This window comes from Pleurodeles waltl, chromosome 11 (genome assembly GCF_031143425.1).
Source record: "Pleurodeles waltl isolate 20211129_DDA chromosome 11, aPleWal1.hap1.20221129, whole genome shotgun sequence".
Lineage (NCBI taxonomy): Eukaryota > Metazoa > Chordata > Amphibia > Caudata > Salamandridae > Pleurodeles > Pleurodeles waltl.
In genome coordinates, this window is record NC_090450.1 from 32,135,571 (window position 1) to 32,159,651 (window position 24,081).

At 47.0% G+C, this 24,081-nt stretch overlaps 1 protein-coding gene and 1 long non-coding RNA gene across 3 annotated transcripts in view; one reads left to right on the forward strand and one right to left on the reverse strand.

The window, feature by feature from the left end:
* Positions 1-3,984, reverse strand: part of LOC138266548 (uncharacterized) — a 153,034-nt gene extending 149,050 nt beyond the window's left edge. For both annotated transcript variants that reach the window (XR_011199541.1, XR_011199540.1), the window contains exon 1: positions 3,681-3,984. This is a non-coding gene — a long non-coding RNA (uncharacterized lncRNA). The remainder of the gene's footprint in view (positions 1-3,680) is intronic.
* A 209-nt stretch (positions 3,985-4,193) lies between these two features.
* LOC138265304 (cytochrome P450 2J4-like) overlaps positions 4,194-24,081 on the forward strand; it is a 146,222-nt gene continuing 126,334 nt past the window's right edge. The window contains exon 1 of the mRNA XM_069212912.1: positions 4,194-4,900. Within this exon, the coding sequence (XP_069069013.1) occupies positions 4,730-4,900 (171 nt within the window). The 5' untranslated portion in view covers positions 4,194-4,729. The remainder of the gene's footprint in view (positions 4,901-24,081) is intronic.

The following is a 24,081-nucleotide window of genomic DNA, read 5'->3' on the forward strand; positions in this document are numbered from 1 at the left end:
GGGACAAAAAAGGAGCTCTCTGATGTAGGAATCTGGCCTGGTGTGTGGTGAGTACCTATGGTATTATCACCTTATACCAAGTTCAGGTATCCCCTTATTAGTGAAGTGTAGGCAGTGTCTAGAAGTCAGGCTCTCTAGAGGTAGCTGTGGATGAGCAGCCAAGACTTATCTAGGAGACATACAAAGATCATGTAATACCACTGTAGTCACACAGAACTTAAACACATGAAAGAAACATGTGTTACGAAAATAAAGGTTCCTTATTACAGTAACACAAACACTAAAACACTAGATAGGCAATACTCCAATAGGACGTAAGTAACACACTATTATATGTACAGCAGCAATCACAAATTGGCATAAAAAGCAATAGAAAACAGTGAAAAGCAATAGGCAATACTGAAGGCCTAGAGGGGACCAGACCATATTCTAAGAAAGTGAAATGCGAAAGCCGGGTCCCCACCCAAGGAAGGGGAATTGGTAAAGGGGAGCTGGAGGAACTAGGAAACCCCAAAGGTAAGTACCAGAGTGCCCCCCAGCGACCAGGAGAAAATAGGTAAGTTACTGTTTTTTTCCCTGACCCACCAAAAGAACTTCAGAGAAGGATATTGCAAAACGCAGACAAGACTGCAAGAAACTAGAGGTGGATCCTGGAAGAGTAAGACCTGGAAAAGAAGGGCACCAAGTCCAGTTTACGTAGGACGGTCCGGTCGTGGCAGGAGCCACTACCCACCCATCTGTGGATGCAGGAGTTGGTCGACGGGGAGACGAAGATGGTCAGCAATGCAGCACTGGAGCAGATGAAGAGTTCCTAGGTGATGCAGTTGACGTCCCACGCCAGATGAAGAATTGCAGTCAGTCTGTGGTGTGGAAAACCCACCAACAAGCCTTGGCAAAAGCAAATGTCGCAGTAGGAGAAAAGTGGAACTGCCGGGGACCAGCAAGGTCCAGGGGGACTCAACCCATGGAGGGGAGTCAGAGGTGACCATCAGCAAGGCAGAGAGTCTGGAGGAGGAGAGGCAGCCCCCACAGAAGACCTACAGGCAAGGAGCCCAGGAGCTGCAGAGAGTCCCACAGCACACCTGAAGAGAGGTCCCACTTCAGGTGAAGCACGTTGAGGGCTGTGCTTCACAGAGAAGAGTGCCGGGGGCTGAGGCTACATGGAGCCTGAAGATCCCTTGGAGGAGGTAACAACAAGCCTTGGTAGCTGCAAGAGACGCGGTGCATGGGGGTACTGTCCTGCATGGGACGGCAAGGACCTACCTACTCCAAAGTTGGGCAGCTGGTAGAGAGGACCAAGGAGACCACTCCAGACTACCACCCCTGATGCAGGATCCACGCAGCTCAGGAGGAGAGGAGATCCACGCAGCCGGTTGTTGTTGCAGTAGGTGCCTGCAGATGCAGGTAAGTGACTCCTTCACTCCAAGGAATTTTCCTTCTTTCTTCTCATGCAGACTGAAGACTTGCTGACCTCAGAGGAAGCACAGCTGGGCAAATGTTGCAGTTGCTGGAAGGAGTCGGAGAAACAATGTTGCGTGGCGAATTCGTCGCTGGAGCTGCAGATTGTAGGTTCCTGTGAAGTCCAGTTGCGGTTCCAGTGGCCAGAAGTCAAAGTAAACATTGCAGAGGAGTCCCGCTCAAATCTGAGGACCCACCCAAGAGGGAAACCCTAAATAGCCCAGAAAGGGGGATTGGTCACCTAGCAGAGTGACCACCTAGGAGGGGGCTGACACTTCACCTCCCTGACCTGGCCACTCAGATTCTCACAGAGGCCTCTGCCAACCTTGGATTCAAGATGGAAGAATCAAGTGGCCACCTGGAGTAGCTCTGGGCACCACCCCTGGGGTGGTGATGGACAGGGGAGTGGTTATGCCATTTCCATTGTCCAGTTTCACGCCAGAGTAGGGGCTGAGGTCCCTGAATTGGTATAGACTGGTTTATGCAAGGAGGGCACCAAATGTGCCCTTCAGAGCATACTAGTAGCTTGGCGAGGCTACCCCTCCCAAGCCTTGTAACGGAGAGGGTGTTGCCTCCCTCTTCCAAAGGAAATCCTTTGTTCTGTCTTCCTGGGCATGAGCTGCTCAAGCAGCAGAAGGAGGGCAGAAATCTGTCTGAGGGGTGGCAGCAGCGTGGGCTGTCCGGAAAACCACATAAAGATGGTAGGTGCAATGCTGGGGATCCTCTAAGGAGCCCCCAAAGTGCATTGAATCATACAATCAATACTGACAATAGTATTGGGGTATGATTCTGACATGTTTGTTACCAAACATGCCCAGGTTCGGAGTTACCATTATTAGCTGGACATAGGTAGTGACCTATGTCCAGTACAAGCCTAAAATGGCGTCCCCGCACTCACGAGGTCCAGGAAAATGGAGCTGGAGTTCGTGGTGGCACCTCTGCTCCTGCAGAGGTGCCCTCACACACAGGTACTTGCACCCTGCCCTCTGGGCTAGGAGGGCCTACCATAAGGGCGACTTGCAGTGACCTGAAGTGAAAGGGTGCATGTACCTTTTCACGTAGGCTGCAATGGCAGGCCTGCAGACACAATTTACATGGGCTCCTATGGGTGGCATAATACATAATAAATGCTGCAGCCCATGGGGAACCCCTGATCCCCCAATGCCCTGGGTACCTGGGTACCATATACTGGGGACTTATAAGGGCAACCAGTATGCCAAGTGTGGGGTGAGTGTGCTCCAAGCAAGCAAATTTAATGGGAGAGAGCACTGGGTTCCTGGTTAGCAGGATCCTAGTGAACACAGTCAAAACATACTGACAACAGGCAAAAAGTGGGGTAACCATGCCAAAAAGAGGGTACTTTTCTGCATCTGACAAAAGCCGTAACTCACTGACCTATTCACATTATGTACACTTTGTGATCTGCATTTAGACGCCCTTTGTATCAGGCATAGTAACCCTGTACGTTATGATGAGTCAAAACTTCCGCTAGACAAAACTTTAATCTCTCTCCAGAATGACCATAAATCACCGGAATCATTTTAAGATTTTTATTGTTGCCTGAAAACTGTTGGTGGCAAGGAACATTCCAGCAGGTGCTTTTAAAGTCACAATATACTTGCAAACATAGCAGCCCCATTCTAAGTCAGCACCCAGTGCGGCAGAACCGGTTGCATCGCCCTAGCTGCCTTACCTAGTCCTGTCCATCTGGTTCTTCCTGGGACCCATGCTGTGTGCTGGTCTCTCCGCTGTCTATCCAGCAGTGTCAGGCTCTGTTCCACCACAGCCTGTGAAGTCCTGTAAAGCCTGTGAGCTGCCACAGTGCTGGCTTCGCATCCACATGCCATTGGCAGGAAATGAGATTTACAGACAGCCCATGCCCTTCAGAGCGGGCTTTCAGAAATATCAGGAAGGCTGAGGGAGAGACAGGGGACCGAAATGTTGGGGGGGGCAGGATGTCAACTTAGGGGACAATAATTAGCACTGGGGCAGGCAAGCTGGAGACAGAGGAGAGAAGAGAGTGAGAGAGAGGTGACAGAAAGGGGGGCCCTACCAAACATTGTCGCACAGGGTGCCACTAGCGCGCTAAAGCCTGCCCTGCTCATATCTCACAGTAACTCAACAATACTGTTTTTAGAAAGGGAGATACTCTGCAACACAGCACTGTATTTAAAAAGAAAGGGAGTTACTTAGCAATAGTTTAACTACCCAAAACTCCTTACCTTCTTCAAATCTTGCTGCTGTCTTCAGGGTTCGATCATTAAGGGACAGGAAGGGTAGGGCTCAGGAGAGACGGGATGCAGACAGCAATCAACAAAGGGCCTCCCTCTCCCTTTGTTCTCAGAAGTGCAGACTGCAGGCGGCTGTGGGGCAAGGTGAGAAAGAATCCCTTGTGCTGCAGCACAACAAAAGGGCAGAGGGCAGGTGTCCTGGAGCCAGGTCACAGGTCAAGTGCAGGGCCATTATAGGTAGCGCTTTCATGCGCTAATGGCCCTGCGAATTACAGGAGAAGGGAACATTTTTCTGTCCCCTCGTCCACCCCACCCTTGTCCCCCGTGTCCCCCGTGTCCCCCCCACTCCAAAATCTGGGGGGGACATATCCCCCGCGTCCCCCACACTTCCTACGCCCATGGAGGCATGACGTGTGCATGCCTTTCACCTATGAAATCAAGCTGATTTAAAAGGCAAGCCCACGAACCAACCAAACAGATGGGCTTGACATGGGCGTGGTTAAAAGCCCAAAGAGACATTAAACTAGGGACGTTTAGCGCTCAACCCAAAAAATGGATTAAAAGCCACCAGCCGGTAAACTTCAAATATAGACACCCCACTGTTGCTGAGAGTATAAAGGTGAGAAAGTTGGGACGGGAGAGAAGAGACGGTGCTGTTTACTGTGAGGGAGGTGCGCGGGATAAGACTGAAGAAGACTGACACTGAGGCCGAATACAGAGAAATTAAGGCAACAGAGAAACAAGGAACTGAAGGACGACAAAGCAAGAAAAAGCACAAAAAGAAGCTGGAGTTGGGGAAGAGACGCGCTAAGAAAAAGAGAGGAGAATGAGAATGCTCGGGTCAGAGATAGACGTGCAATCGAGCAGAGCAAAATAAAAGGAGAAAGCTAGAGAGAGGGGGAGAGTGAAATACCTCGGAATTGAAACACAGGATTAGTGAACGAGAAAGAAAGGGCACCAGGCAGCAGAGAAGGGTAGTGTGTGGTTTAAACACAGAGGTAGGATAGACGGACACCCGGGATCGGAGACAAGCGCCCACCATGCCATTGCTCACCCAACTGGCACTTGGTCTGTTGTTTGCGATCCTCGTTGCTCATTTCTTCAAGCTTCAGTGGTTGAGGAGAAGATTCCCCCCCGGGCCCACCCCGCTGCCCATCATCGGCAACCTGTGGACCCTGAAGTTTGTGCTTCACCATGAGATCCTCATGCAGGTACCGCAGACCTTGTTGCAACATTGTTGTTACTTCTTTTCAGTCGTTGATACCTTCCCGGCTCATTTTGTTGTGTTTTATTCCTGCTTGATAAAAAATAGAAGGTCATTCTGGAGGCACACACAGAGGCGGATACTTGAACCCACGAGAAATTTAAAGGTGTGCCTCTGGTCACAGATTCTGTATTGCCCCCAGCGCTTAATTTGAAAATAAAAAGGTGCCGGTGCCCAAAGCCTTCCTCTTAAACACAATCCTGAAGCCATCTCGGGCCCCTTCAATCCACCTAAAGCCACTCCCTGCCCTTTTAGCTCACTCTTGCAGCTTTCTACTTTCTCCCTTTTATGACGCTTTTTCGTTTTTCCCTTCCTCCGTCTTTCCCATATGTGACTTTTGCTCGCAGCAAATGCTTGAGGCAGAAGAATAAGCCCCGACCCTAAAAAATACGTGCTGGTGCTCAGCACCGGAAACAACAAGCACAAATTAAGCACTGCTCACATCACCGGTAATAGTAGGCAGTATATTTTAAGTGTGTTTGGTCTGGAAAAAGCACAAACTCAGGATTTAAAAGGTACCACAGTGACTGGCTTTACTAATAAGAATGTACCTAAATGAATCCTTTTTAGCAACATTAGGCTAATGAAAAACTAGGGGAAAAAACCACAGGCCTCATTTACAAGCCCTTTGTGCCACCGTGCGCCATTGTGTTTTGATGCAGTGCACTGCACTACTCCAGATTAACAAACTGATGCATTGGGCCTAATGTGTCAGTTTGTAAAGCCCTGCGTCAGATTATACCTGCACCAGGTATAAAGTATGGAGGGTAGGTGTTCCCAGGCAAAAAGACACACAGAACTGACACAGTGAAATTTACAACATTTCACTGTCATTCTGCGACTTCACTGCATCAGAATTTTGCTTAGAGCAGGCATAAAATTGACGCATGACTTTTTCCAATTGGTTCTTCTCACATTGCTGGAGTATCATCATTTTTAAGATGCTACTCCAGCAATGAGTGAGTTTAGCGCCAACAGATTCATCAGAATTTCTGACACATCTGTGAAAACGTGCGCCATAGAGCTCTGTATTATAAATACAGCTCATCTATGGCATCTTTAGGGCAACTTAGGGAAGCGCAAAAAATCTGAAACATCGATGCCGATGCGTCACCTTCTTGCAAATGAGGCCCAGTGTTCTGACTTATACCATGCAGCTTGCATGCAGCTCTTTGATGGCAGTTCATAGCTCAATGTGCTGTATTAGGTTTGTAACTTATGAACTGGAAAATAATCTCTGTGACAAACGCAGTAACCTACTGAGCTAGCCACATAAAGTACTGCACAGTGATTTGTCTGATACACTTTCTTTGCAGCAGGCATATTAACCCTCTGCGCTACTTTATCATGAATGGAAGCTGTCACTAGACAAAAGTCTGAATTCTCTCCATCTGGAACATTAGTCACCAATTATCTAGACATTTTTATTTTTGCCTCGAAAACTGCAGGACACATAAGGAACCCTACAGCAGGTGCATTTTAAACTGGTGATATTTTTAAACACGACGCACCCTCCGAAGATAGTGCTTGGTGCAGCTGCACTGGTCTTACCGCCCTAGAGCCGATCCTGCAGCCACATATGACTTGGCAATGAGATTTATCACACTGTCCTAAAATTGTAATAGTTCTTTAAAGACATTACTCACAGGGCAGGCCATAAACGGCACCGTACAACCAACAGCGATACGATAACATAGTATTGGCAGACTACGCGCTGTAGAAATGACTGCCCCATAGATATGTCAAACTGAATTGGGGATAACTGACCCAAACACGCCACAAAGCTTCCTTAAACTCATGTTGCTTAAACCCTTAAATTATAATACATTCAGAGGCTGATAAGATGAAATGTTCTTTTGTACTTTTTACGAACAAAAATATTCAGTTGCCTGAAGTTCAGTAGCTACAATTTTTCAAAAGATTTTAATGACATAAGAATTCCGGTGAACGTTTTTTCTGCGCAGCTCACCTACTCCCACACAAACCAACACTTCCAGGGAGAGAATATTTGGACTGCGATTTAACATTGATGATTAAATACTGGCATTCTAAAACATCTCCGCTAAAATACTGATTATCGGAATACCGTGAAGATACCCATAAAATAAGGTATGGAAGAGCCTAACTGCATCACTATGATCAGAACTCAAGAAATGTGTGTGTGCAGTGGATGTAATTTACATTACCTCCCGTCCCTCCCTCGCCTTCCTTTTAACCAATGAGGCCTCCCGCCTCCCCCCTAGACCCTCCCTTCCCCTTTCAAAACCCCCCCCCACCCTTATCCCCTCCTGTTCTTTTGTCTAGCCCACGCTAGACGGTTTTCTTTCCCTTTCTTACCTGCACGGCGGGGCCTGGAGGTCGTCGGTGGAAGCACTCCTCGGGACGCGGAGCTCCGCGAGGAGTGCGCCGGCTGGGTCGCGTCTTTGACGAGCAGCATGGCTGCTCGGGAGGCGTGTACTGGGGGCCGGCTGACGGAGTCTGCCGGCCCTCTGTGGCTGGGGCGTCGGTTTCCGGGTTTCCGTGCCGCGGAGCCGCGGGGAACTGAGGGACTTCGATTTTGAGCTGCTCTTCAGGTAGGACGGGCATTCTGTCCATGGTTTTTATGAATTTGGCCAAAGTAGTTGACCTTTTTAGGGATTGGTGGAGCCCTGTTGGGGGAGGACCAGGTGCCTATATACAGGGTAGTTTTTTGGGGTGAGAGTCAGTGTTATTTGGTGGTTTACCATGCCTAAAGTTCCAGCGAAAAGACGTAGGATTGTCTCTTCCTCCTCCTCGGAGGAGGGAGGTGAGGCTAGCATTGCTACTCCTGAGACCTCACAGTTACCAGGCGGGGGTACTCCCCTCATGTCCAGAGAGGAGGTGCAGGATATGATTGAGGTGGCTGTTACCAGGGCACTGCAAGCAGGCGTGGCCAGGACTGGTCAGCCTAAGCCTGCGCACTCATCGGTAGCGGCAAGGAAGTCCTCATCGGAGAGTGAGGATGAGGCCCCATCGACGTCATCTGGGGGGAAATATGTTTCCAGAGAAGAAATGTGGGAAGTGATGGCACATGTTCGGGACAATTTGGGTTTCCCAGTGTTTCAACCTACAAACTCGGATTCTCATTTATTTCCTCAATATCAGACACCTTCGAAGTTTGCCATGCCTTTTCAGGGACCTGTGAAGGATATGGTGTTTCGTGAGTGGAAGGATGTGGATAAGGCTCAGGTTCCACGATTCCTTCAGAAACTTTACTTGCTTGAGGGTGAGGAGGTTTTACCTCCTTCAGTACGCCTGGATTCTATTTTGGCTACTCTGATTGGCAAAACGGCAGTCAATCCGGAGGATTGTGTGCCTACGGATGCCACAGACCGTAAAGTGGATTCAGGTCTTAAGAGGGCTTTTGCTGCGGAGAATCTGGCACTGAGGGCAGGGATTTATTCTGCTTATGCGTCGGTCATTGGTACAAGACTTTGATAAACTGGCGGTGGCTGTACAGGAAGGGGCGGAATGTTCAGAGCTCCTGGCTGGTATGGAGCAGCAGGCCAGATTGTTGGCTGATGGATCTTCTGATGTGGTCCGTACTTCGGCTCTGGCGTCTGGTTCTTTGATTGGGGCTCGTAGGTCCCTCTGGTTGCGTTCCTGGAAGGCTGATCCAGGGGAAAAGGCACCCTTGTTGAGACTGCTGTTTGAAGGTCGTAACTTGTTTGGAGAACAATTGCCATCCATGCTTTCCAAGGCATTTAAGGAGCGGAAGCATGCCTTACCTTATAAAGGGGGTTCTTCTTCGGGTAAAGGGTGGAAGAAGCATTCCAGATCTTCTCCTACTAGGGATGCTAAATCCTTTTCATTTAGGAAACAGCGTTTTCAGCCGCGTTTTTCACCTAAGAAGTCTGCTCCTGCGACCCGGGGTGGTTTCAAGAAGGGGTCCTGACAATCACTGTGGGCCTGGCAGAGGGCCGGTTGGGGGAAGACTGAGTCACTTTCTTTCAGCTTGGGAGGACAGTGTAAACGATCATTGGGTTCTAGACATTGTGACCAATGGTTATGTCATAGATTTTGTGAGGGTTCCTCCAGATTCAGGGGTACGTCCCACTCCTTTTCCTTCAGAGGGGTCACGGAGAAGAGCGTTATTGGACGGAGTGCGGGACTTACTGGTCAAGGGAGCCATTTCCCCCGTTCCGCTAGACGAAAGGGGCCAGGGCACTTATTCGGTCTTGTTTCTTGTGCAGAAAGTTTCAGGGGGATTTCGACCGGTGCTCAATCTAAAGGAGGTGAATACCTGGATCAGGACAGTACATTTCCGCATGCTGTCCATTCAGACTATTTTTCCATTGGTCAGGCAATGGGACTTTCTGGTGTCACTGGATCTACAGGATGCTTACCTACACATACCCGTGGCAAGATCCTCTCAAAAGTTCCTGAGGTTTGCTGTGGGTCAGGACCATTATCAGTTTTGCGATCTACCTTTCGGTCTAAAATCTTCTCCTCAAATTTTCACAAAGGTGCTGGCTCCTCTGGTGGCTTTGCTTCATTCAGAAGGGGTGTTTCTGCATCCTTATCTAGACAACATTTTGATTCATGCTCAATCACGAGACCTGTTGCTGAGGCAGGTGGACCAAGTTCTGGGGGTCCTGCAAAACCACGGGTTTTTAATCAATTGGGAGAAGTCAGACTTAGTGCCGTCCCAGGATCTAGTTTTTCTGGGGGCTCGGTTTCAGACACTTCCAGGGTTGGTGACTGTGTCAGAAAAAAGGTTGGGTGTACTCCAGGCTTTGGTAACGAAGGTATTGTTGCTGTCTGCTCCCCGAGCTCTTCTATGGTTGCGGCTGCAGGGTCATTTGGCATCGGTGATATTTCTGGTTCCTTGGGCACGTTTCCATCTCCTGTGCTTGATGACATGGTTCTTGAGAAGGTGGGCACCAGGGTCCGGTTCTCTGGAGGACAGGGTTCCAGGGTCCGGATTGATTCACAGAGAGTTGCAATGGTGGTTGGATGCAGACCACCTGAGGGTAGGGGTGTCTTTATCACCTCTGAGACCCGTGGTGGTGACGACGGATGCCAGCCTCTCCGGTTGGGGGGCATGGATGGGGTCGGCTCAGATTCAGGGGTTTTGGTCCCCTCGGGTGGCGAGTCGGTCGTCGAATTGGCACGAATTGAGGGCGGTATTCCTGGCTCTGGTCCATTTCCAGGATTCCCTGAGGGGATCAGCGGTTCTGGTTCGCACAGACAACTTAGTGGCCAAGGCTTATGTCAATCAGCAAGGGGGGACCAGGTCAAGGGCTCTGTTCAATTTAGTCAGAGAGATTTTTGTGTGGGCTCAGGAGTGGGTTCCTTCTCTCAGGGCTACGTACATTCGGGGGGTGGTGAATGTTCGGGCGGATCTGCTGAGCAGAGTGATTCCTTCCTCTCAACTTTTCTCTCTCCGGAAGTCCCTGTTTCAGCATCTGGTTCGGCTTTGGGGTCTTCCAGTGCTGGATGTGTTTGCGTCCGCAGGGAATGCGAAAGTGGATCGCTTCTGCTCCCGGTTTTGGTGTCCCCAAGCATGGGAGGTGGACGGGATGTCGTGTCCTTGGCCGCAGGGCCTTTTGTATGCGTTCCCTCCTTTTCAACTACTCAGGGCATTTCTGTTACGAGTGAGGGATCTGGGGTCCAGGGTTATCCTCATTGCGCCACTTTGGCCGAGGGCGAATTGGTTCCCGTTGTTGAGGCTGATGGCGGACGGGAGGATGTGGCCTCTGCCCCTTTGTCCGTCTCCCCTGGAGTTTTCCTGCCTCCCATTGGGGTCATTGAGGAGGTTGCACTTGACGGCCTGGAAGTTGAACGACGGGGATTGACAGGTCTGGGGGTGCCTGTGGCTTTGAGTTCTACCTTACTGGCTTCAAGGAGACATTCCACTTTGCTTTCTTATGGTCGACAGTGGAAGGTGTTTTCGTCATAGTGCTTAAGTCGGGAGTTGGATCCTACCTGCGCTTCTATCTTTGAGGTGATGCAGTTCTTGCAGGATGGTGCTCATTTAGGGTTGTCAGTGGCTTCTCTTCGGGTACAGTGGGCGGCTATTCAGGCTTTCAGAGGACCATGGCGTAATCTTCAGGATGAAGGGCGCTTGATGCCTAGATTTTTTCAAGGGCTTATTAATTTATTTCCTCGCCCGGTTCGTTCTTCTCCTTCATGGGATCTGTCCTTGGTTTTGGATGTGTTGACGGAGCCCCCTTTTGAACCATTGGGGGACTGTGATTTGCGCCATCTATCTTTGAAGACTTTCTTTTTGGTAGCCATTACTTCGGCTCGTCGGTTGGGGGAATTGGGTGCATTGGCTTGTTCCTTTCCTTTTTGTAAGATTTTTCACGATAGGGTGGTTCTGGTTCCGGTGCCTTCTTTTATTCCTAAAGTCAATTCTTCATTCCATTCCCGGCAGGAGGTCATCCTTCCTTCATTTTGTCCGAATCCCTCCTCAAGGGAGGAGGTCTGTTTGCATTCGTTGGATGTACGCAGGGTTTTGTTAGAGTATCTGCGGGTGGTGGCTCCTTTTCGTAAGGGGGATTCACTGTTTGTTAATTTTGGTCCGGCTCGCAAAGGTGAAAAACCTTCCACGGCTTCCTTGAGTCGGTGGGTGAGATCTTTAATTCTATTGGCCTATTCCTTGAAAGAGGTGGTTCCTCCTCAAGGGATTCAGGGGTGATCTACCAGAGGCATGGCGGCTATGGTGGCGGAGCTTCAGGGGACGTCTGTGGTGGAAATTTGCAGGGCCGCCACTTGGGCTTCTCCTTCGACGTTTGTGCGTCATTACAGGCTGTCGGACTTGGGTAGTTTGGAGTCGGTGTTAGGTCACCGGGTCTTAACCTCTATGAGGTAATTTTTGGGATGATCTTGGTGCAGGATGTTAAATAAAGGTCTTGCAACTCGATGTCCGTCTCCTGTGTGTTTTCTTGCTATGTCTCATTGGTTAAAAGGAAGGCGAGGGAGGGACGGGAGGTAATGCTTCCATTTTCTTACGATAATGGCATTACTCCTAGTCCTACTCCCTCGCCTTCCTTTTCCGTTCCCTCTCACCCTCCCGGTACAGACTGTCCGAGTTGGAGCTTGGGCTTGGTTTTTGTACAGGAGGGGATAAGGGTGGGGGGTGGTTTTGAAAGGGGAAGGGAGGGTCTAGGGGGGAGGCGGGAGGCCTCATTGGTTAAAAGGAAGGCGAGGGAGTAGGACTAGGAGTAATGCCATTATCGTAAGAAAATGGAAGCATTTTAAATAATTGCTGTCGATTGCCCGGTAGTAGGATGGATGTGCATGCATCACGATATTCAGGAACTCGGGAAATGCTAATATGCAGTGTTAGGTAGTTTACTTATTAAATAATTTAAAGATTTTGTACTAGGCATATGGATACTTTTATCTCTGTTCTTTCAGTGTTATTTTTGTTTTGTAGGTCTGCATATGTCTAGTGCAAAGTGCAGAACTCGGTTCTTCACAGATTCTTCTGAGAGCGGTAGTTCTCGTTACACGACAGAAGGTGGCGCTACAGTAACAATTATCCACATGGCCTACAGACCTACATCATTCAGAAAGCACACAGTAGTCGACAAAGGCCACGAGACATCAAGAACATTTACATTATGAGGCAATAAGGGAGGCTTGGTTACAATGACTTCTTCAGGCCTTGATCTAATGAACTTAAACATTTTTCTGCTAATACATTTCAAAGATTGTATAGGAGCGCAAGAGTTCAGTGCACTATTCCTGGTAGTGCTTTATTTGTAAATAAAAAGGAGCCCGTGCTCAAAGCCCTCCTCTTAAACACGCGGCTGCTGCAATTAAATGTGCGAACACGGAATACTGAGGCAGCGTAATCCTGATGCCATCTCTGACCTCTTCAATCTATTTAAAGCCACTCCCTGCACCTTCTGCTCACTTTTGCAGCTTTCTTCTTTCTCTCATCATGACGCTTTTTCGTTTTTGTCTTCATCCGTCTTTCCCAAGCGTGTCTTTTGCTCGCAGCAAATGCTTGAGGCAGAAGACCAAGCGCCGGCCCTCAAAAAAAGTGCAGGTGCTCAGAACCGGAAACAACAAGCACAAATTAAGCACTAATTGCCCCGTCTATCACACTGGCACACACCCGAGTTTGTCCCTGCCCATGCATCCCCCAAACACAGCAGAGAGAATCACCACTTAAAACTTCTTTTTACTTTCTCCTTCTTCATCACTTGTCATTCCTAACCTGGGTCGTTCACCTTTTCTTAAATCTGCCGCTCACTCTGGAAAGCAACCAAAAACATGCACACACATAACCAACACACTTTTCTATATGAACACACACATGCAGACACACAGAGACTTCCAAATTTCAACTCCTCCCCCCGCAGTGGCAGCTTCTGTATTAGAGCCTAGGGGCTCCACCCCTCCAATATGCAGACTTGGGGGGGGCTTATTCACACGCCCTACACTTTTTGTTATGCACCGAAGGTGCATGGGCCAGGAACATCTTTACAAGGCCGCGAAAATCCACTTTGCGTGGGTTTACCTGGCCTTGTAGATGCAGTGTAGTGTTGAATTTAAGTGCAGAGAACCAGAAGGCAAACTATACATTGCAGAAAAAAGCTGTTCTTGAGTGGTTAGATCACAAGAATGTAGGGGTCATTATGAACCCTACTAGTGGTAATCAAGTGTTGCTTTTGAACAATGAATATTTGTTTTCACAACAAATGTGTAAGGAGTTCAGTAAGGTATGTACTAGGAAGGCTAGAGGATTGCATGGGTTTCAACATAATATTTTTTGAAAGATAATAACACACCACTCATTCACAAAGTGAGGAATATTCTATTTTGTATTAGGGGAGAAGTTATGGATGAAGTGCATGAACGTGTGCAAGACAACATAATTGGGTGTATTTAGGCAAGCAAATGGTTGGCCCCACTTGTAGTTGCATGTTAGATTCTGCAGTGGACTTCAAATTCAGGTTCCACTGCCCAAAATCAACAAAATGCTGGCTATGACAAATTGACTCAAATAATTTGCCTCCCTTGGTTTAGCTTCAGCTCACCATAAAGTTGTTCTTTATCCCAGAAGTAAATATCTTACTGCCTTTCAGCTGTTTCTAGTTCAACTGGATGCTGATCGGACTAGCATCAGATGCTGCTGTATTGCAGGATCTCATGTATCATTAATTTAAAGACCCTGTGGATGATGTATTTTTCAAGATGACATTCTTATCATGTGTAGGGATACAGAGGAACATGGCCAAAGGGTATGGAGTATGTTGTCATTGTTAAGTGATACAGGGCTTGCTGCTGAGCTTAAGAAATGTACATTTGCACATAATTCAATCACTTATTTAGGCTCATACGGGAGTTCTATAGAAAAAAAGTTAGTTCAGGCTATTAATAATGCCCCAATGTCTACTTAAAACGAAGATGTCTTATCACTTCTTGGTCTGGCTCAGGCAAAGTCTATGAAAGATTAGGATATGAAGACCTATGATTTAAGACAACTGCTGAAAAATTCCAACAATGTCTGTGTAGTGGGTTTCATCAAAGTAGGCTTGAACATATTAAAGATAACCTTTTTACTGTCATTACATGGCTTTGACCCTAAAGCCAAAAACATATTGAGCAATGACACAAGTAGTGAGGAATTGGGCATGGCATGTTCAAAAACTGATAATGTATCATATGAAGTCACTATTCCCTGTGCTTCACATTCACTCTTGCCTTCGGAGGAGAAATGTTCTACTATAGGGAAAGAAATGTTGGCTTGTGTATGGGGTGCGAATAAATTCAGACAATATGTGCGGGGATCAGAAATTTGAGTATGAACAGGTCATAAACTGCTTACCAAGATTTTCAACACGGTGGATATGGGGAGGGCCACTTCTCAATTAGCAATAATGTCATTGAGACTTTTTGACTACAATTTCAAAGTACAGTGTGTGTCAGGAATCAAAAATCTTCTCAACATCACTGTCAACAAATAAAAATCAGCAGCTGTCTCTTTCTACCTACACCAGTTCCACAAGGAGTTCCACAAGGCTCTACCCTCTCTCTAGCCTTTATCAGTCTCTTCATGGGACCACTCACAGTGGTTTTCTCAACCAAGTGGGTGTTAAATTCCACTTACATGCTGATGCCGCACAACTTTGCAACAAAGTAGTATCTCAACGAGAGCAGCAACAATATCTTTGTGCCAACAATGAACTCTTCATGGTCCTCCTTGAACACAAACCTCTGATTAAGGCTTCTTGCATAGAACTTGACTAAGTTAGAAAGTAAACTTTCCACTGAGATGAACCTAGTCCCTGTACCTGATCAGTACTCAATCGCGGTTCACCTGAACTTTTGACTATGACTTGGTACAACCCGTCCTGTCTGCTGCGAATGTTGCTTTATGCTTCTTGGCACGATTTCTACTTGAAACTTTAAAAATTCATGACTCCAGCTCTACTTATTGGATTTTTTGTTGTGTTGGTGTTATTTTATGTATTAAAATGTTCACCATTTGTTTCTAAATTGACTACAGATTTTTCTTTCCTTTTGCTGTGGTTTTACTTTATTACTGTTTGAGTGCTGCATAAGTGCTTTACATTTTACCTCTAATATAAGCCTGACTTCTTTTGTGCCAAAGTACCAGAGGTTAAGCGCAGGCTTATTCAGTGACTTTTTTGGACCACCTGAAAGGGACTGTGCTTATTACTTGAGTCAGACTTGTACTACTGTTAGCTAATAACCCAATGTCTTACAGGTAGGTAAGTCTGCACTGTTAGTTCACAACAAACAGTAGTTTATTCGTCTGACTGGATTAAATTTACTCTCTGTAAGCACTTTCAAAAGTTTGTGAACCATTCAATTTTCAAAAACCATATTGATAGGGGTATATGAGTTTCAGATCAGTCAGCTTTCAGATACATTTCACCGGCAGGTCTTAAAGGGGTGGGTGCTGTTGAGTGGCCTTAAGGACATTCATTTTATGAGGCTCAAAGGGACGTGGTTATGGAGTGCGGTCTTTATGCAGAGAACCACCCCCCAATTCCCCTACACCACAAAACAATAACTTTCAAGGCTGCTGCCAGTGTCCTGGGGAGTTTGCAAAAATACCCATCACCATTAGTAGTGCCCAGCCACCAAACAAGAGCTGGAAACTCACACAGCGCAAGCATTTCCAACTCATGTTATCTGCCACAGTGTAATATCGGCTCGTTGCTGTGAGACTGTGTAGGCAGAGCCGATATCATGTGACACATGGTAGGACTGCATGTGTTGTCAGCGCAGGAGTCTATAATTTAACAGCAAACAATCCCAACCTTCTGGAAAGTTCAGGCATGGAACATCACACAGGACAAAGCTCCAACTATGAGGTTCCATCGTTTTATTTACTCTTTTGCCTATGAAGGAAAAAAGGGCCTGATGTACGAAATATCCATTTACAAAAAGTTTTTGAAAATTGTGTACTAACGTTTCAAGCCCACCTATATACAAAACTCTGACTTGGAATGGGTTGCAATACGACATACCTCATCAATATATTATGAGGTAGGTAGTAAATTGTGACTCACTACAATTGGAAGCTATCATAAGGCTGCTGGCTTGCTGTGGTCAGCAGACCATCATGTCTGTATACCATAAGTAGAATCAAGTTGTTTTTTAATGCAGCATGTTTTAAAAAATATGTATTTTTCTTGTTTGACAGAGTTGACAGAGGTCCACTGTTTACTATTCAACAAATGTTTCTTAACATTAATAAAGGGAATGAGCTAAAGCCTCCTTTGAGGTGTTGGTAAAATGTCAGTGTTTTTGTAACCAGATTTCGGACTCAAAATATCAAAATATCAAAATATAGACCTTAACAAATCACTATTTGGAAGGGATGCCCCAAACACGCCCCTTTCAAATAGCGATTTGCTATAGGTTTCTAAACCCACTTTTGATTAGCATGTTACCAAATCGGAAACTAGGCTTAATACATTAAAAAAATCCATTTTGCATTTGTAAACCCTGTTATTTTGTGACTAGGAGGATTTTTGACCTCAAAATGGATTTGAACATCTGTCCCTATATTATTTAGTATATTCTAAATGAGGGACAGGGAGATTAATGGTCCAGTGTACAGCCTCCCGTATATGATCCTCACAAATATAAATACACTGTTCCAAAACGAAAGAAAAAATAGAAGGACACAGGGCAATCCTATTGCTAGAAGCAAAAGCCCTCACACATCCTATTGGATGTCATGCTTCATCATCAGGGATGCTCCTCGTCAGACTGGCGCTGCAATGTCTGATGGGCACCCCATCAAGGGGGCTCTTTGCCGGAGATCTTTGCAGCGCCGGTCCCTAAATTAAATGTAGCTCAACCCCCTGTAATCTATGACAAAGATCAGACTGGCTTAACTTAAAGGTAATGTGTAGAGTATTTATGCAGTGCTCAAACGGTAACAAAGTAAAAACACAGCACAAAAAAAAAATCCCAAGTCAATTTAGAAAACTAGATTAAAGCTTAATAAATAAAATGACACCAAAACGATAAAAATTGAATACGGGAAACCAGAGTTATGAATTGTTAAAGTTTGTGGCAAAAGTATTAAGCGCCTACTGTGGACATCTGGTTTTACGTGGCTGGTATCTAGGCACAAATTAAGGCTGAATGCAATGGAGGGTGGTTCGGATAAAGAAACAAGATTTGACACATTCATGCGAACCTTCAGTATGTCCATGGCAGAGACTACTTTGTCTCCACTGCCATCTTACAGTTCCAAAGGCCCAACAGCGTAAGGGCAGTAATAAGTTTTGCCATTTGTTCGCCCATCTTATTTAACATGGGTAAAAAATGACATGTATTCACTGTCCGTCACCACCAGACCAAACTTAGTAGCAAGGGGCAGTCAAAACTGCTAAATCATCCCCACACAATAGGAGAAAAATCCCATGGCAAGGGAGGTCACTGCTTTTCTTGTTTTCAAAAACAAATCCCGCACAATGGATATTGTTTTTAAAATAAAATACATTGAAAGTTTGTATCTGGGTCTATAAGTTGATAGAGCTGTCCATCAAACTTTCAGTGCATTAACAGGAAGTGCCATAGTGGCAGTTCCTGTCAATGTAAGAAATGTCCGCAGGGCCAGTGCACATCACTAAATTTGTCAGGCATGTACTTCTTCAGGACGACAGAGTAGTTTACCCCATCTCCTTGGTGAAAAAGATCTGGTCTGTCAAACCCTAATTCACACTTCTAGTGTCTGAAATGGAAGTCAAAAATCCTCAATCAGGCAAAGCAGCAGGCAATGGCTGAAGAGGTAGCCACATCATCAGATAGCCTTTGGCGGGTCTCAGTGAAGCTGTTGACTTTTAACGGGAAACCTCCGAGTGGGATATATTTGAATTTTGTGACAGAGAAAGTCTCTCGCTAGCCGGATACTTTTTGTGCAAACGTCTGGTGAAGATTTCGAACTTCGGTCTCTGAAATGGAAGTTAAAAATCCTCAGAGGGGCAAGGCTGCAGGCTGTGGCCGAAGAGGGCTCCTGGAGACCAGATAAGATTGCCTGCAAGTGCCAATTGAATCAGTGGAGAAGCTCAGAGCAGGAGCAACCAGGATGATTGGGCCAGTGGTAACACACCTTTGTCACCTTGGCAGGTTCAACCCAGTCCTCCAGGGGTCTTGGAAACCAAAAAGACACAGTTTTCAGGGAAGGTTAGGAGTACACTTTGACACCAGCCAAGGGTCCAAGACCCTGGTGACAGCACTTGATGGTCAAGACTCACTACAGCAGAGGTCAGCAGCAGGGTCCAGGATTGATCCACTTGGAAATGGTCATTGGTAGAAAAGTCCGTTTGTAGCTTGTTGTGTCCCTGTAGCTTGAATAGGAGGCCAGCCATATGACTATTGAAGTCCACTTCTTAGTCCTGGTACAGTAGTGGGAACAGGTCCAGTTTCAAGGCTCATCTCAGGTCACAGACAGCAGGTCCAGTCCTCTTCTATTCTTCCACAGATGCAGAGGCCACATTTATGCCTGCTACTAGCCTGTGAGTGGGGACACGTCCTGGCCACCCCCTAACCAAAGAGGTAAAAGCTCACCCACTTTTGCAGCATTTCCTGTGTGCCCTACTTATAACAATCCCAAACACTCCTGTCTACCTAAAACCAATATTGCAGGATCTTTTTCCCCTGTGCAGAGCTCCTGTGACACCCTTGAGGTGTGGCCAGGGAAATTAGCAACCTTCTCTTTCGTCAGTTAAAGCCAGATCTGGGGGCAGCTTCTCTCCCTCTGGGATTGGTGCCTACTTAACAGGAGGGCAAAGGAAGAGGCAGGCCCAGGTGTTAGTTGCATCGGCCTGTGACATAATAGGCCCCTTGGAAGTTTATTAGGTTCTGGCCATAGTCCAAATGGCCAGTCTGCCAGAGGAAAAGAACACTTCCTCGTACCAAAGGTCTTTGTCTCAGGTCTGAGATCAAGTTCACACCTTTTCAAAGGGCTCCTGGGTGACAGTTGAAGGTAATGCAAATGGGCATCTAGAGTAGTGGTTCCCAACCTGTGGTCCGGGGACCCCTGGGGGTCCGCGAAGCCTCCTCAGGGGGTCCTCCACTGCTTAGAAAATTAATCAATATTAACAGATTAGGTCCCTGGCTTTCAGGAATGACTTAGTGGGGGGTCCCCGGACTCCATTAATGGTTCAGTGGGGGTCCCTGGGTTCCAGTAATCATAAAGTGGGGGTCCACAGAAGTCAAAAGGTTGGGAACCACTCATCTAGAGGCTTTAGGCAGGAAAAGGGTGACTTTTCTAAATGTGTACTTACCAAAATACTTAATACAAACCAGACTTCACAAGTGAATTGGGTTTGTAATAAACATTTCAAAAAGCCCGAACATAAATTTTGTTGTTGTTTTTTAGCTGCAGATTGTAGGAGTACCCCTTTTGGCATGTTTACCCCCCACTTTTTGCCTGATCTCTGATGCTAACTTGACTGAGTGTATGCTGGGATCCTGCTAACCAGGCTCCAGCACCTGTGTTTTTCCCTAAACTGTACCATTGCTTCCACAATTGGCACACCGCTGGCACACAGCTAAGTCCCTTATAAAAGGTACTGGTTGTACCAAGGGCCCTTTGGACAGGGAGGGTCTCTAAGGGCTGAAGCATGTATTTTGCACCCTAAGGGACCCCTCACCAAACACATGCATACTGCCACTGCAGCTAGTGTGTGCTGTGGAGAGAAAAAGGTAAAGTCGACCATGCCCACAAACCACTACCTGTGGCATAGGTAAGTCACCCCTCTAGCAAGCTTTAAAGCCCTAAGGCAGGGTGCACTATACCACAGGTGAGGGCATAGCAGCATGAGCTATATGCTCCTATAGTGTTCAAGTCCATTCTTAGACATTGTAAGTGCAGTGTGGCCATATTGAGTACATGAGCTGGGAGTTTGTCATTACGAACTCAACAGCTCCATTATGGCTTCACTGAAGACTGGGAAGTTTGGTATCAAACGTCTCAGCTCAATAAGTCCACACTGATTCCAGGGTTGGATTTATTGAAAAATGAACACAGATGGTATCTTAGAGATGTCCACTGTATTTCACTCCACCCCTGTAGTGTAAGGCTGACCTTGAGTCCACCCTGGGTTGCCCCTCCTGACCAACACGATGACACCTGCAGCCTAAATCCTGAGGACCCCCCCTGACCATGACTGGCTCCAGAGAAGGGTTTCCTGACGCCTAAAGGTACCCATACATCCGCAGGCCTTGGGGAGGTCAACCGATGGTCCAGCAATGTACAGTGGGCTCCCTACTTACCTGCTTAGCACTTGGTTTTCTTCAGTCGACTCCCTGGACCTTGACTGCAGCATCTTTGTAACCCCCTCGGGGTTCCCTCATTGAAAAGTATTGGGAGCCCGATGCTGTGTTTGCGCCCCGCACCTGGCCGCTCATGTGCCGCTCCTTTGCCGCTGTGCTTTGGGTGTGTGTTTGGTGCTAACCTGTGACCTCCCCGGTGCTGCTCCAAACCCCACAGGTCTGTGCCCTGAAGTCGCTGTTACTTACCTACAAGCTGTTTCTTTATAAAGTACCCCCTGTCTCCATAAGATTCCACTGGGCACCCGACACCAACTTTGACCTCTGCACCCAGCTGGCCCCGTGTTGCTGGACACCTTAACCCCCAAAGATTAGGATCGTAAGTCGAGTACTTACCTGAAAACTGTGTTGTTACTTTTCCTCCTCTAGGACTGCATTGCTTTCTTTGAGAAATTCACCAAGTGTCTACTTTGGAAATTGAAAAGTATTGCTTACCTGTAAACTGTTTTACCTATGAATTCTAAACAAAGTGCATTTGATACTTGAAAGTGATACATGCTTAAAACTGTACTTACCTGCAACAAAGATTCTTTTGGTTCTAGAAATAAAGGAACAACATATATTTTTTTGATACATAAAACATTGGCCTGAAGTTAGTCATTGAGTGTGTGCCTCATTTCTTGACTGGATGTGTACAACAAATGCTTAGCACTACCCTCTGATAGGCCTTACTGCTTGACCACCCTATCACAATAGTATTATTTACTTTAGCCTCTGTAAAGCCTCTGGGGATCCACTGACTCTGTGCACACTATACTTTACTTTGTTATAGTATATACAGAGCCAGCTTCCTGCACAGATAGCAATACTAAACTTAATATTGTATCCTAATGTTTTCTTATGGAACATCCAATCCACTGTAGAACATGTTTGTCATTAGCCTTCTACATATCCTACTTTTAAAAACCATGCACCCTGATTTATGGGAAGCAAGGCTTACATAAGGGTGACTTGCTAATATTTAAAAGGAGGGTTGAAGTCTACCTAATGAGGTTAATTTGACAGGTCCAATTTGTATGCAAAATCTGCACAGTCCTGTAGTCATGCTGATGTTTGCATTGGGACAGCAGTGAGTAGCACGATGGATGTTGCAGCAAACTAGTGAAATTTAACTTACAGGCCGCGGGTACCCTTTGGGCACCACATACTAGAGGCTTATGTGTAAAGGGAAATATGTCATTAAGGGGTAGGTCAATTCGTCATGTGGAGATGAACAGCACAGGCACTTTACCGCTAGTTAGCAGGAGTAAAGTGCACAGAGTTCTACAACCAGGAAAAACAGTAAAGGCAAAAATCTGTGAGGCACCGCACAAAATATGGTGATTTCCAGTACTGTGAATCTCACAACCTGCTCAACTGATGGTTTCTAATGCAATGTCCGACTGATAGTTCCTTAAGTTCTCCTTTGGTGGTGAGTGTTACTACCCTGTGTAAGCTGAAAGAGGTTGTACGTAGCTATCAATCCTTGAGCGAAAGTGATATTAGTGACTTTCTGTAGGAAGTTGGCTCTGTATATACTATTTCAAAGTAAGAAATAGTGTGCATAGAGTCCAAGCGTTCCTCTTAGAGGTAAGTTAGTGGCAAAAAGAGATAATTCTAGTGCTCTATTTTGTGGTAGTGTGGTCAAGCAGTAGACTTATCAGAGGGTAGTGTTAAGCATTTGGTGTACACACACAGGCAATAAATGAGGAACGAGGAACACACACTCAAAGACCTACTCCAGGCCAATAGTTTTTTATAAAGAAAAATACGTTTTCTTAGTTTATTTTAAGAACCACAGGTTCAAGATTTATAAGTAATAATTCAAATGAAAGGTATTTCACTCAGGTATTCTAGGAACTTTGAATAATTACAATAGCATGTACAGTTTTGACAAAAATGGCAATAAGCTATTGGACACTGCAAAAATCAACAGTTCCTGGGGGAGGTAAGTATTTGTTAAGTTCACAGGTAAGTAAAAAACTTACAGGGTTCAAAGTTGGGCCCAAAGTAGCCCACCATGGGGGTTTCAAGGCAACCCCAAAGTTACCACGCCAGCAGCTCAGGGCCGGTCAGGTGCGGAGGTCAAAGTGGTGCCCAAAACACATAGGCTTCAATGGAAACAGGGGTGCCCCGGTTCCAGTTCCAGTTCCAGTTCCAGTTAGTAAGTACCCGCGTCCTCGGAGGGCAGACCAGGGGGTTTTTGTAGGGCACCTGGGGGGACACAATCAGGCACAGAAAGTACACCCTCAGCGGCACAGGGGCCGCCAGGTGCAGAGTGGAAACAGGCATTGGGTTTCAGATATGAATCAATTGGGAAAACCCATGGGTCTCTTCAACGATGCAGGCAGGCACGGGGGCTCCTCGGGGTAGCCACCTCCTGGGCTGGGCAGAGGGTCGCCTGGGGGTCGCTCCTGCACTGGAGTTCGGTTCCTTCAGGTCCTGGGGGCTGCGGGTGCAGTGTTGGTTCCAGGCATCAGGTTCCTTGTTACAGGCAGTCGCGGTCAGGGGGAGCCTCTGGATTTCCTCTGCAGGCGTCGCTGTAGGGGCTCAGGGGGTCAACTCTGGCTATTCACGGCCTCGCAGTCGCCGGGGAGTCCTCCCTGTAGTGTTAGTTTTCCGCAGGTCGAGCCGGGGGCTTCGGGTGCACAGTGGAAAGTCTGGGAAACGTGGGGTCTTTAAAGTCGCTTCTTTGTTGCAGAAAGTTGCAGTTTCTTGAACAGGGCCGCTGTTCTCGGGATCTTCTTGGTCCTTTAGATGCAGGGCAGTCCTCTGAGGCTTCAGAGGTCGCTGGTCCCTGTTGGATGCGTTGCTGTTGCAGTTTTCATCAAAGTAGGGAGACAGGCAGGTGGGGCTGGGGCCAAATCAGTTGTCGTCTCCGTCTTCACTGCAGGGCTTCAGATCAGCAGTCCTTCTTCTTCTTTAGGTTGTAGGAATCTATCTTCCTTGGTTCTGGGGGCCCCTAAATACTGAATTTAGGGGTGTGTTTAGGCCTGGGAAGGCAGTAGCCAATGGCTACTGTCCTGGAGGGTGGCCACACCCTCTTTGTGCCTCCTCCCTGTGGGGAGGGGGACACATCCCTAATCCTATTGGGGGAATCCTCCTTCTACAAGATGGAGGATTTCTAAAAGTAAGAGTCACCTCAGCTCAGGACACCTTAGGGGCTGTCCTGACTGGGGGTGACTCCTCCTTGTTTTCCTCATTATCTCCTCCAGCCATGCTGCCAAACGTGGGGGCAGTGGCCGGAGGGGCGGGCATCTCCACTAGCTGGTGTGCCCTGTGGCGCTGTAACAAAGGGGGTGAGCCTTTGAGGCTCACCGCCAGGTGTTACAGTTCCTGCAGGGGGAG